Consider the following 14119-nt stretch of genomic DNA (forward strand, 5'->3'; position numbering starts at 1 on the left):
CAGGAGCCCAAAGCAAGTGACCAAGGCACATGTACACAGTAGTACAGTGTCCTAAATTTGTGGGTTTTCAACTGAGATTTGTAGTCCTGCAGCAGGAAATAACAAATTAGTTTGTAGCTGTCCCAAGCACAGCATCCCCAAACTACCAGTTGCTTATGGCATTCTTTGCTGAAACAGAGTTGTGTCAATGGAGTTGTGTGTGCATCCCACAGGTCCCCAGGTGTGTGACTCAGCCTGTGGGTTTTATTGGAGTGCCTAAAAAAAGCTGGAATTCTTCTGTGCCTTTAGCTTTTTTCAAATCCCAAAGACATAAACAAGAGACCATTGCCGTTACCCACAAGAGCTGCAAAGAACACATTTTCTCAAAGGCTTTGGGATGCCCTGCTTCTGTTTATTATGGCTTTGTGACCCAGCTGGCTCAGGTGTGAGCACCTGCCTCTGCCATGTGTCACGCTCACATCTGTTCTGCCACATCCCTGCCAGCTCAGTGCCTCACCTGAGCTGCTCCCTACAAGGAGCTGTCAGCTCTTCCAGCCTCTGCTTGTGAAGGACTCACCATTGTCTCGTTTATGGTGTTTCTAGAAGTTCCCAAACACTCTTCTAATTTTAAAAAATGGTTATTTTCATCCTGGTGGGATTAATGCTGTGCCTGCATGAGGTTTTGCCATTGACCTGAGTAAGTCTGTGTGTGCTCAATTATAATGAACTATCACCTATGCATACAGGCAAGGGAAGTTCAGATAGATCACTGATAATTGTGCTCATCAACCTCTAGTTCATGTTTTTGAATGGCTGGTATAAATAAAGCATTAGAGAATACAGTAAAAATCTATCCTGTGTGTTTCTTCATATATAGTTAACTGTTTAAGGTACTTCAAACCTGTTTATTTTCCTCCTCACTTGTGTCTTTAGGAATATGTAGAAAAGAAATATAACTTAGCATTACTTTAGAGGAAAAGGTGCACTACTCCATCAGCATGAAGGTAGTTTAGTTCAGTGCCTGGTGTGCTTCTGCTCTAACTCTGTTTTTCCCAGTGCTCAAGCATGGGCATACATGATTTATGGCCCAAGATTTAAAGGTCTCTTCTGGAAGGGGAGGAATGTGCTAAAGTAATAAAACCATCACTTTTAGACAAGATTTCTGGGAGAACTAAATTGAGACTGTATGCAGCATTTCAGTCTGCAGCGATGAAGTGGGATCCGAACTCTCCATCCTCAGAGCAGATCCTGATCCAGCAGGGACCATGACTGGGCACCATGGCAAGGTGAGAAACCAAGGCTGGATTAAAAGCGTCACAGCACACAAGATGAGGCAGTCACCAAGCTCAGGCAGTGTCTGTCAGGCTACTGTCTGTGCTGCTCTCTTGATGAACTTCCCTTCACCAGTCTGCTCTCTGTGGAAACCTAGCTACAAGTACACCAGGAGGGACACAGACCTGCCAGAAGAGAAAAGATGAGGGTTGTAAATGAAAAGAAGTGCGTGAAGCACAACCCTCTCCACCACCACTGCATAAGGGAGGGAGGCAGCCAGACTGGGCTGTCATTGCATCCTCACCAGATCCCACTCTATGACAGCAGAGGACAGCAAGGGAGACTAAGCTGCCCTTGCAACTGCTGTCCCAAACATGGTCACATTTATTAAACAGCTGGATTTCAGCTGGACCTCGGTGCCCTGGTACACAGCCAGCTGGCTGTGCAGGATAGGTGATGCTGCTGCTGTTTTGGTGGCCCTGCAGGGATGGAAGCAGCTGCCATGTCCTACCTTCCCAAGGACGTGTTCCTGTCTTGGGAGGGACAGGCACTGCTGCTGAGTTAGTTAATTTGGGAAAACTATACTGAGCAGGTAGCTCAGTAAACTCCTGCAAATCTGCCAGCATGTAGGGATATTATTCTGCAAGACTTTTTTACTTAAGCGGTGAATTTATGGGAACAAAGCAGAAGGGCAGCATCTCCAGCAGAGATCTGTCCCAGGAAACTGCCTTGTCTATTGAGCACCAGACACACCTGGAGTGAGCCCACTGAGGGGACAGCATAGCTCTCCTTTAGTACACATTTTTACTTTCATTTTCTGATTTTTTAAATGTTTATTCCATGCAAGCTGGAGAGGGATAAAATATATGCTTCAAAATAATTTTGAAGCAGTGAGAAGCAGTCGTAGATGATGTTTAAATGTCGCCCCCATGGAAAGCACATGGCTCTGAAGCTGCTCCTGTTAGCCTGGTTAGCAGGGCTGATTCATGGCCCAGCAAAACAACACACTTGCACTTGTTCATTATTTATAGAAATCCCAGGCATCAGTGTTCTGGCTACATCAAGTTACAAGAGCACTGATGGAAGAAGAGTGACTGTTTTAAATTAGGCAGGGGCTGAGCAGACTTGCCGGAGAGCACAGTATATGAATGAAGGAAGTTAATGAATTTTCCTGGGTATTAAATATAGATGTTTGCTTTTAGGAAGATCACAGGTGCTAAAATTTCTCTTAGAGGAATTTAACATACTAGAGTTGAACAGAAATTACTAAATCAGTGTCTCTTAAGGACAGCTGAGAAAAGTATAGGTCATGTAAGTGGGATATTGTGAAGAGAAGCAGCTAAAGCCAGAGACCATCCTTCCTGGTTTCATGTGATACATGAGTGCTGTCAGGACAGGGATCTTTACAGGATTTTGCTCAAGCCTTATTCATATCCCACATAGTATTTCAATCATGAACTTTAACTTAGCAGTGTCACAGTGTTTTGATGGTTTTGTCTTTTTAGCTATGTGGTAATTAACTTTATAACTGCTATATCTGTATTTTAGAAGCCCTCAGCCCTACAGCCAAAGATCAGTAAAGCACTGCACTTCCACAGGATGAAGATAATTGTTTCTGCAGTAACCTTATGGCAGGAAGGGGTAAGAGCTAGGTACAGCATTGATGGGAGGAGAATGGTCTTACAGATTTTGGCCATAAATTGGGAAGGGCTGAATAGCATCAGCCTGAAGGTTCTTCAGATGAGCCAGCTGACAGCAGCTAGGGCTGAGCAGCCTGCACCTGCATTGACAATGGGGCAATCACTACTCCTCATGTGCAAGTAAGGGCAGTGTCTGTGACAGCTCCCAAATGCTCCTGAAATCAGACAGGTGAGCCCGTCCTTCAAGTGTTTCATCAGGCTGAGGAGGTAATGGGAGACAAGAGCTGACCTTTGTTACTTGTTGGCCACTCACACCCTCTGGATGTGTCATTTTATGTTCCATTCAGGATAAAATCCTAGCACTTTAGGCTGTTTGGTCAGTAACTGTGATGGCACCTCTAGGTGAATCTGTAGACACAAAGTCTACAATGATGATCTCCTTGTTATTCTTGTAAAAGATAAAGCAAGGACCAACATCTGTCAAGTTAGCACCTGGGGCATATCTCAACCTCTGGCACTTTGCTGCCAGAACAGTTAAGCTACTTATCCTAAGTTTGATGCCTAAATAGAAACCTTGGAGACAAAAGTAGATCCTGGTGATAGCACTGGAGCAGCAAAGATGCCATAAATAGGGCGATGATTCCAGTAAATTCTCTTTGCACAGTAGCATTTGTTTATTAGTTCCAAACTTTGGGATGCACTGGACAATAAGAAATGCTGAACTGAGGGTTTCAGGCAGGATTCAGATAGTTAATACAATGATTGAGGAAGTACTGCCAGAGCTGTTCTGCTTGTGCACCTTTTTTATGGTGTTTGTACATCCATATGCATCCATCTGTATGTGTGTACCCATTTGGCCAGAGTGACATTTGTTTGTCTTCATTTGCAGATGTTTTATTGCTTTGAAGTGTCAGCATGAGTTCTGTGGTAGGGGGACAGAATAGCATGGCATTTGTCCACAATGGGTCCCAGTGCACTTTCCCAACAAATGAGCTCCTGCAGTGATAACCTGCTTAATGATTAAATATGGAAATGAAACCATTACACTGTTAGTCCCTCAGAAGATGCTAATACCTAGCTACTGTCCAGAGCTAATTTTCTGAACAATAATTTAATACACAGCCCAGATAAACTGGGTACTCAGATTGAATACAAATGATGTTTCAGTGGCATGAATTATGGCCTTATGCTGAGCATCACTATGGCAACTAATGACATCACCACAGGCTTCAACCAGCACAAAACTCAACTTTTGATGGTCTCCATTTGCTGGCGCAGATCTTTTCAGGGCTTTTGGGGGTATGAATATGTAAGCACCAGTGTTGTCAAGGGTTTGCTGTGTATGTTTGCTGTCATTTGAAACATTTATTCTCTTTGTGGTTTATGTTGTTCCCATGAAGGAAACCTAATGAAAATTACTGTTTGTATTTGGTTAGTAACATTTGTTGATAACATATGGTCTGGGAATGCTTCAGCAAATAAGAGCTTTTTAATAGTAAACAGAGATACGAGTTCTATAAAGCAGATGCTGTCAAAATACACAGTGTAAGGTTGGATATTTTCTTACTTTTGCCTCTTACCAAAGCAAGATAATCTTCCTACTTTCCTTCCTGGTGACAACACAGTTTTTTTGAGAGAAAACATAACCTGTGACCTGAAACTGTGATTAGAAAATTAAGTTGTTTCTTGCTTCTTACCCTTAAAACATTTATTAGGTAACTGATGGTTCACACATGAAAAAGATATTATATAAAAGACTTGTCTGGACTATAGTGCTGTAGATAATTTAAGCCAAACCTCTGCTCTCTGGCACTGGTGGTGGTTTGATGCATCATAAAAAATGAAACATGTCAAACAGTGACACCAGCAGAGGAAGCTTCAGAGCAAAGCTGGTGAAGAACCCAAGTTTGTTAATCAGCTCTGTGCTGAGCACGCTCATCTGCTGAGCTTGGTTGGACAAGATTTGCTCAGTGGGGAGCAAAACATAAAGGCATACTCCCAGAGCACAAGGAGAAGGGAATTATTTTTACTGATAATTTTACAAAAGCTAAACCTGCTGCTCAGTGCTCATCTTTGAGGAACATCTTGTCACTGCACCTTGTGTTCTGACCCTTTCCAAGGGAACTGCCTTTCTTCAGCAGAGGATTAGTTTGAGGACAGCCTAAAGTGAAAAAGTGTCATTAACAGAGTGGGGGTGAATAGAAGTGGTTAGTGAGTTATGGTGTAACCTCTCATCTGATTTGCAGCATTCTGGGTTGCATGTGTGTCCCACCACATCACTCAGAGGTTCTGCTCATGGCACACTCTTGGCAGGGTCCCACATGGAATGAGTTCGTGTTTTCTGTGTTTTCTTTGAGCTGCTTGTGATTGCAGAAACTTGTAGATGTCCTCTAGAGACATGCTTGTCTAGAGGCTGTGGATAATTCAGCCTCCATAGCACTGCTTTCCAAGCCAGGGAATGACTCACAGGCTACAAATAGTAGACAGTGGAGCATGGTGTAGTTGCAGGGGTGGCATCTTCCTGGCCACTGCAGCCCCACCCACAAGGAGCTGGTGTCCTGCTCTGTAGTCCTAGCAAACTAGGATTACTCCAGACACAATGACTTGGACTTAACCTTGGGTTGGGCTGAGACTTGGAAAGCAACCCAGATTAAGTTGCAGTTTCTTCAGAAAAAACAAATCTTACTCTCAGCCTGGGAAGGAGAGGGTAATTAGCCAGGAGAGGAGCGCAGGCATGAGTGATCACAGACATCCTGGGTGCAGATGTCTTCAATCCTCTGCTTGTGGCTACACAGCCTGGCACTGCAGGACACATTGTTCTTTCTAAATAAGAAAATTCTCTTAAGCTTGGTTTCATGCTGCTCCCAGATGCTGTCTTTTTTTCCCCCAAGGACCATCATGGGTTTTCCAAACATCTGTCCCACATTTCCCAAAGAAGATAATTAATACCCTTGTCACTCACACAACCCAACCACTTTGGCTTGTGTCAGACACATTTTAGATTAACTACTTCATGCCTGAGCAGTGTTGCTGCTGGCCTGCCAGCTGAGCTGAACACCTCTGTGTCCTTCTTTTCACAGCTGGGGTACCCAAGGAGACTTTACAACAACCCACGCGCTTCCTGCAGTGAAGGTGAAGCTGTTCACGGAGAGCACAGGAGTGCTGGCTCTGGAGGACAAAGAGCTTGGGAGGGTAAGGAGATACTGAGTTTAATAACGTTTCCTTCTGGCCCTACTTTTCTAGAGAAATCTCTCCTGTACAGAAATATCTTTGGAGCACAACATGCTCTGCTTTTTTGCCAAGCTTCAGGAGGGGGAAAGAAAGCAAGCTCTGCACTGCTGGAAAGGAGTGCATCTCACATGCTGTCTTTGTTGTGAGTTTTTAATGGCAGCATTTCAGCTGGCTGTGCCTGCTCTGAGCAAAGGCAGAGGATCTTGTGTGCAATATTGGCAGTCCGGAAAGCCTTAAAAGTTGCTTGCGGAAATGGACATTCCTGAGGCAGAAAAGGGGATTATGCTGAAGCAAAAAGAGGGGATTTAAGTTTGGCAAGGGACTGTTAAGTTTCTCTCATATCTACTGAGCAACCAGCGCACAGTTTGAGCTTTTGAAAGCACTGCAAAAGGCTTGGAGCCCTGGCTTCCCTGGAGATGGATGGTGGCTGAGCTGGTGGCTTCAGGGGAGTGAAACATAAGGATTCATTGCTCCCATCAATGGTGTTAATAGCAAAGAGCTCAGATTCCTGGAGTATTGGCCACAGAGCAAATCTTCCCACCCCATCTCTGCCCCTCACCTGTGGTCCCTAAACCAGTACCCTGGCACTGGTGACCCTTGGTCACTGCAACCCACAGCTCCAGAATATCTGTGGATGGCACTTCCCTGTGGCTTTGGGACACCTCACTTGTCTCCATGGATTTTGTGCAGCTTTTTGATTTGTGTTGGTCCCAGGCAGAAGTGGTAACAAACTCCTTGCCATGCCTTCCTCAGCTTCTCAGGCTGAGATCAGTATGATGATCTCATGATCATCCATGAAAATCCATGAAAATCCATGATCATCCATGAAAATCCATGAAAATCAGTTTGGGGTAAGAGGACTTGGCACCTCCTGTCATGGCTCAGCATGACCCGGGTGATCTCCAGGGGCAGCCTGGGCTCTGTCTGCCTGCTCCTGCAGCACTCCTTGCTCTCCATCCTGTCTGTGTGGCTGTGGCTATGAATTCCATGGTCACTTATCCTGTTGCAAGCCCAAGAACAGTATTTCCCATTATGGACTAACCTGTTGGGGTGTTTCTTGCTAACTCCATGGCTGTTTGTGCCTTGATTAGAAAGAATCTGTGTCCATTCAACATTTTTCCTAATTAACATGTTTTTATGTTAATTCTGTTCATAAAAGTCCCAAACATTCTTCCAGGTCCTAGTGAGCTGTTGATTTAAATTTACAGCTTTATGGTGGAGAACACTGCATGCAATTTTGTGTCATGTAATTCATGTTCATTTCAATTCTTTGTGTTTTCATGTTCATGAAGTATCCTTTGTTTCTTGCACTTGAGAGAGAGAAAAGCAAAGCTACCCCTACTTTTCTTCTCTCAATCTTCTTTTCAAAGAGAAGCCCCTTCAGACTTTCCTCATTCACACCTTGATCCTTCCTTTCTCCCTGTTGTCCTTTTTTGACAAAGAGGATGACCCCTCTAGGCTGAAGTACTGCAGCTGAAGACCTACAATTGTTTTGCTGCACAGCATCATAATATTTTCAGGATTATTTTCAAAACCTCCTACTTCAAACAGCCTGGCACCCTGCCTTTATCCGCTGTGGCATGCTGAGCAGAGCTTTTCACCCAGCCGACCGCGCTGCCATTCACGGATTTTCCCCTGAGTGGTTACACTCAGTGCAGCCCCTCTTGCTTTGTAAGTCTTGTTTCCACTGGCAGCCGTGAGCAGTGCTGACTTTGCTGGTCTTGGGAAGCAATTAGCTGTGCATGTTGTTCTGAGAAAGATGTCAGCACCCAAAGCAACCCCTCTTGCCCTGAAAGGCTGATGAGCCAGCCCTACCAATGTGCTTTAATTCCCAGTCCAGCAGGAAACCATCCCTCAGCCCTGAGTTTCTGCAGGCTGAAGGACATAGGCCAGCAGTGGCAAGTGTGGGGAGCTGGCAATGATTCCCCCTGGCCCGTGGCCACCAGTGCTTTCAGTCAGCCAAACTTCAAAGGGATGCTCAGTGTGCCTGGAGCGGCCGAAAGATGACGCGTGTCTGCTCAGGCTTCATCAAGATTTCTTCTTGAAAGTAATAATAAAACCGGGAGTGTGTTAAGCCCCTGGTTTAGCTGTTGGAGTGGGCAGGAACCTGCCTGCATGGAGAGAGGAGGAAAGCAGGTTTTATACACAAAACACCCCTGCTCAGCCGCCCTTTGAGCAGTGGCTTTGTGCTCTGCCAGGCGGGTACAAAGCCCACTTTCTATTGCCAGTGTTGAGTTGGCAACCGGCCGCCACTCCTCAGCTCGCCACTTTTATCCAAGGGAGAACTGGAAAATGCTCCCAAGCCCTACACTGCTGAATGGGCAGCTGAAGGCATGGGAATACATCCTGACCCTTTTGAAGCCAGTGGCAGGGCTCCCATGGATCTCAGCCATGCCAATACTTCATCTACTGAGGGCAAGGAGGGGAAGAGCTCTGAATTGCAGCAGCACTGAGAAAAGCTTGTGTCTTTGTTGAAAAAAGAGTTGGAAATCAAAGCAGACAACATCCCAAACACACTGAGTGGCTGCTGCCTCGCTAAGAGGTGCAGGTGTGTGTTCTTGCATGACCTGCCTGGCGCTCTGGTTCTGTGGATGCTGCTCAGAGCTTGGGTCCATCATGCTTCTAACACCCTCTCATTCCTCATCCTCAGGGTTTGCTTAAATGTGTTTTATTCCAAGAGTGATGCAGTACAGACTGGTGTTGTTCAGTTATCAGTGTGACTGATAACAGCTTCAGATTCCTGACAGAGAAAGCAGTTCAATAAAAGAAGTGATAAATTACATTAATGGATAAGGGTAAAGTTGAGAATCTACTGATGTTTACCTCAGGCATTAGAGGAGGCAATAAAATAAGTCTCAGAGTAATTCATCAGAGGGTAATGGCATCAATGATATTTTGGTGGAAAACAGCCCCTAGATTGTTGACTCAGCAGCCAAGTTGAAGAGCAGAGGAATACAAGATTATAGTCTGGGCTGGAGTTTGGCAGGAGCATAGGCTAAGCATGACCAAGAAATGAGTGATGGCAGCATATCAGGTAATGAGGGTGACTGCTGCCATTTGTAAGAATTGTGAAACAATTTACTTGCATAAAGGTTAATGGATTTAAAGGAGATTCATCTCACTGCAGAACAGTGGAAACTTGAAGGAATTTGTACCAGGCAAAGTCACCTCTGAGAGTGAAAGCATCAGAGGGGGAACAGGTGTAGAAGGAAGAGGGTTAGGCCACCTCAGAGGAAATATCTGGAAATACCAGGAGAGGATGGTGGATGTGGTGTTGTCCTAGGGGAATATTCTGTATCTTACTCTCCAAGGAGCTGCTCTGCTTTGTAGTGGTAATGGATGAGTGGGAAAAGCACAGCTGTGATCAGGAAAGACCTCTTGGAGTTTTCAGTTTCTTTGCACCAAGTGCTTGCATTGGTGTTCATCTGCAGTCACTGGTGTTGTATGGATGTGCTCCAGCTGGAGACCCTACCAGCATTTCCTGCTGCATGAAATGGAAACTGAGTCCTACAGCCACTCATGTCATGACATGGGATGCAGATTTTTTCTGCTGTCATAGCTCAGTCAGATGTACCATCCTGAAATGATAGGAACTGATCATGCAGTTCTGTCTGCACAGCCCCATGAGCTGATTAAGGAGCCAAAGAATAAATGACCTAATCTCAAAATAATAAGCTGTGCTTTAAAAAAGCAATAAAAAGCCATCCTCACTGATGTGAATAGACATATCCAGACTGACTTCTAGGACAAAACTGGGTCATCTGATGTATTTCTGTTCCACATTAAACCCCATTTTGTGAATAGTTTTTCCCTTTAACACTGTTGGTTTTAATTCTTACAGGTTGTTCTCCACCCTACTCCTAATAGCCCAAAGCAGTCAGAGTGGCACAAGATGACTGTTTCCAAAAACTGCCCTGATCAAGACCTGAAGATCAAGCTTGCTGTGCGAATGGATAAGCCTCAAAACATGAAGCACTCTGGGTAAACATTTGTCTCAGTCTAAAGTAATTTTGTTCTAAATGTGCATTAGGAAATTTCGCTCTTTTAAGATTCTCAAAGAGAAACTCTTTTTCTCAAGTTCACAGGAGGTGAAGCAGAAAGATAAATATAAAAATGGCATTAGTTCAGTCATTTATAGTGCACTTTCCATATTCTTAGTGTAGTCTTTTTTAATGCATATGAGCCAAACAACTTAAATTTTAAACAGTTTTCCTCACAGGAAATTATGTTTTTTCCTGTGAGAAATAATAGGTAAACTGCCCAATTCTCTTACTGAGAATAATATAATCTTTTAAGTTATTCTGTTTCTCTCTGTATTGATTTCTCAAAACCAAAATCACAGTGCACTTTCCACTTGAAATAAACCCCAGTGTGACCAGCATTATATATACTGAGATACACGCCACAAGCAAATAGGAGTTGCCTGGAGTAGGACTAATGATTGGGAAGGTTAAAAGGGATACATTTCCCCTCCAGGAGGACGTATTGGAAAATCTGGGGCCAGAAGGATCCCTGACCACTTCTACGTTCATGTAGTTACAAATCAGATCGTCCTTGCTAAGGCCATTGGCAAGGCTCTAATTGCTCTTCAGAGCTGAGGATGTGACAAAAAACCAAAACTTTCCAGGAAACTCACTGTTGGAAATGACTCTAGAGTTTGCTTTTAGTGCTATAAAAGTGACTTTGATTCACTTTTACTTTAAGAGTATTTTTTAAAATTCCACCCATTATTAGGTGATTAAAATCACTCATCTTTTCTAATTCCTCCTCCTGTTTAATCTGCTGATGAGATTAGAGCTGGTAGTCTTGTGTGAAGTTCAATTTTTTCACCACAATCACCTGCCCCAAAGCCAGAAAGGGCAGATCCCCTGTCCTGTTTATTCCCTTGACCTCAGCTGATAGCAGGGCTGTTCTCTAGCTTTCTTCAACTAATATTTGATTTACATGATACTGCTCAAAACTCTGAGGTTTATACCTCTTGCTACCAGAACTGAGATTGTCTTTCCATTGATGTTAGCAGCAATAGCCAAAAGGACACTTAGTACCCTTTTCTTGGACTAGCCAAGGGCTCAAAGCCCACATCAGCTTCGAGTTTTGTGGTTCAAACATTTACCAAGAGTATGCCAGATCTCTTCTGGCATAAGAGATCCTTGCAAAACCAAAAATGAAGTCTTTTTTTTCTATTTATTGAGCCAGAACTAAAGTAATTATAATGATACATAAAACATATTAATTCTGAATAATATCCTTATGTTTATTATTAGCCTGGTGCTGCCACTAGTTTTGCCAGTGTTTGTGTTACAGTGTCACAGTGGCCAATTCATTACAGAGATTAAATGCTTATTTTGACATTAATTTTAAAAGTTAATTCTTCCTTTGTAGAAAACAGTAAATTCACTCCTCCTCAGAAATTATTCCGTTTGCTTGAATTATCTGTAGCCAAGCAATTTCTCGGATTTCATCTTAGAGTTGCTCAGTGGAGTGTCCTGGTTTAGTCAGTGGATTTTGAGATCTTGCATACTGGGTTTGATGTAGGAAGTGTCCCTCTGTTTGACAACTCCCCTCAGCAAAATGGTTTTATGAAGGCTAAAGCAGATTTGGGGTTTCTCTGCCTTAATCCTTCCGTTGCAAATGCATTCTTCGCCCATCCAACCATGTTGTAGCTATTCACTGGCACTAAAGGGCTTCAAATTCTGAGCAAGTTGTGAAAGACAAAGGGAAAGAGAGAATTAATACTGTGTAACATTAAGTCTCTGTAAGATTTTTATGTCACTTTCTGTGCAGGTATTTTTTTCAGGCTAGAAATAAACCCATTCATGAATGCTGCTGAGCTTGAGAGTCATGTAATTACTGCTACTGGTGCATCAACTTCAGTTTCTAAGTTTAAACAAAATATACTGAAAAGCAGGAGAACAACAGATTAACACTTGTGTACTGAATTCATCTGTTCTTTTCTCCTAGGTATTTATGGGCCATTGGTAAAAATGTTTGGAAGAGATGGAAGAAACGATTCTTTGTCCTGGTCCAGGTAACAGATGTAACTAGAAGTGACCTTAAATCACAACATGAAATACTTGAGTCTGTCCTCTGGCCATTTTCAGTGTCGTGTGATTGATGCTGAGATATGGTTCTGTTCAGGGTGTCTGTTAATCATGGATTTTTTTCTAAATGTATGGGTGTTCTCAAGGATATCCCACTTGCAGATTTCTCACCACGAGTTTCCAGATGCACTTGAATGCTTGATAAAATGGAGAATCAATTTTAATGAGGAATTAATGAGGCGAGGAGGAAGCTCAGTCTGTCTTGGCTGGAGGTTCTTGGGCTCTCTTTGAAACCTCCAGAATAAATTTGGAGCCCATTTGAACCTACAGAAGTTTTATCACTGGCTGTGTCAGAGTCAGCATCAAATCGTTCTTGACATTTACCTTGCCTTCACATTACTGCTTCTCATTGTCTACAGCTCTCACTGATCATTTTGCAGTCATCATTTTTCAGTGTGTTCCTTTTTCACTTTATTCTTTCTTTCACTTTTTGCCCTCCCAGTTTCAGTAGACGTGTTTTGACTACTGTTAAGAATTTCAAGGAAACAGGCAGATGTCCTCTGTAACATAAGGATCTGGTCAGTACATTGTGTGTTAGGTCTTCCCTCCCCTTCCAAGAGCAGGTGAAACCACTGCATTGGCCCCAGAAGTGTGTGACCCCAGTGAGTGATCCATCTTCACAGCAACTGAGGAAGTCACAGAGTCCTCTTGGCTCCATCTCTCTCTCCGTTCTCTCTGGACTCTGATGGTGTGTTGTCTCCAAATGTGAGGAATAAAACCTTTGTTCAGAGCTTTCTGTGAAAGCAGCACAGAGATGCTGTGATGGAATAACATGGGATCCAGCTGAGATCTTGTTACAACACAAATCCAAACTGATCAGGTCAGAGGGTAAAACCCTGCTGCTGCTGAAGCAGATGGCAGGTCCACTGTAGAGGGCAAAGGGTAAGAACAGAGATGATGTAAACCAGACTCCACGTTTGGAGCATGCTTGTGTGCTGTCTTTCTTGTGCTGGTAAGGATAGGAGTCCAAGCAGTCCCTCTTCCACCTTAGACACCTGGTTTCTCTGGTCCTAAATCACCTGGTATAAGCTGGTTTCTTTGTTTTGTGTTAACTATGGCTCCGAGTTCAGCCATCTCAGTAGGAAGCTTAGTTGCATTCATTCTCCTGTTAGCCATCATTGCTGGCTTCCATAGCATGAAACTATGGGGCAGATAAGGAAATCCATTCTGGGGGAAGTAAATGGAATTTATGATGTGTGGAACCCGTGTAAGTAGGAGACTATTTGGAGAGACCCCTTGAGTACCTAGTCCCGTAACTAAATATGATCAGCACAGACAATTTACAAAATTTCATTTTGTACTCCACATGGGGTCAAAATGGCCACAGAGAGCGGGGAGGTAGCGTAGAGCAGCCACAGGGCATGGCTCTATCTGCCTTTCCCATTTGGGAACATTATATACTGACCTTGTTCTTGGGCAGAGATTGAAGGATTGCTTTTCTCTGTATGTTTCCTTTATTATGTTCTGAAATGAAGTTAGAAGTGCTATGGCAGTCCATGGTCAGCTATAGGGCAAATGGTATTGCTTTTCCCTGAGAGACAATTCAGTCCTATTAGACCAAGTTCTCAATTCTTTTTTCCCTGTGAGCAGAGGTGCTCTAAAGCAGAGAGTAATTTTTCCTAACCTCATTTCTCCCACAAATAATTCTATTGATACTCTTCTGTGCAAGGCTTTGCAGGTTTGGACAGGATTCCCTTGTCTCTCTCAGAGCCTTCTGGCCATTCAGTGTGCTTGCAGTTGCTTCTCTCGTTTTTAGCTACTATATATTCCTCAGCTTGCTGTGGAATTGAAGCTCTCAGAGTTATTCCATGTTTTCTCATGTTACTAGGTCTGTATTCGTCAGTTGGCATATCAGAGCAGAATTTGGCCAGAAAAGCAATTCATTTGAATAAGATG

General features: G+C 43.5%; 1 protein-coding gene across 18 annotated transcripts in view; it reads left to right on the forward strand.

The window, feature by feature from the left end:
- Positions 1-14119, forward strand: part of CADPS (calcium dependent secretion activator) — a 204919-nt gene that overhangs the window by 87041 nt on the left and 103759 nt on the right. For all 18 annotated transcript variants that reach the window (XM_033071283.1, XM_033071286.1, XM_033071294.1 and 15 more), the window contains exons 7-9: positions 5972-6083; positions 9964-10103; positions 12084-12150. In XM_033071283.1, the coding sequence (XP_032927174.1) occupies positions 5972-6083; positions 9964-10103; positions 12084-12150 (319 nt within the window). The remainder of the gene's footprint in view (positions 1-5971; positions 6084-9963; positions 10104-12083; positions 12151-14119) is intronic.

Source organism: Catharus ustulatus, chromosome 13 (genome assembly GCF_009819885.2).
Source record: "Catharus ustulatus isolate bCatUst1 chromosome 13, bCatUst1.pri.v2, whole genome shotgun sequence".
NCBI classification, from domain to species: Eukaryota; Metazoa; Chordata; class Aves; order Passeriformes; family Turdidae; genus Catharus; species Catharus ustulatus.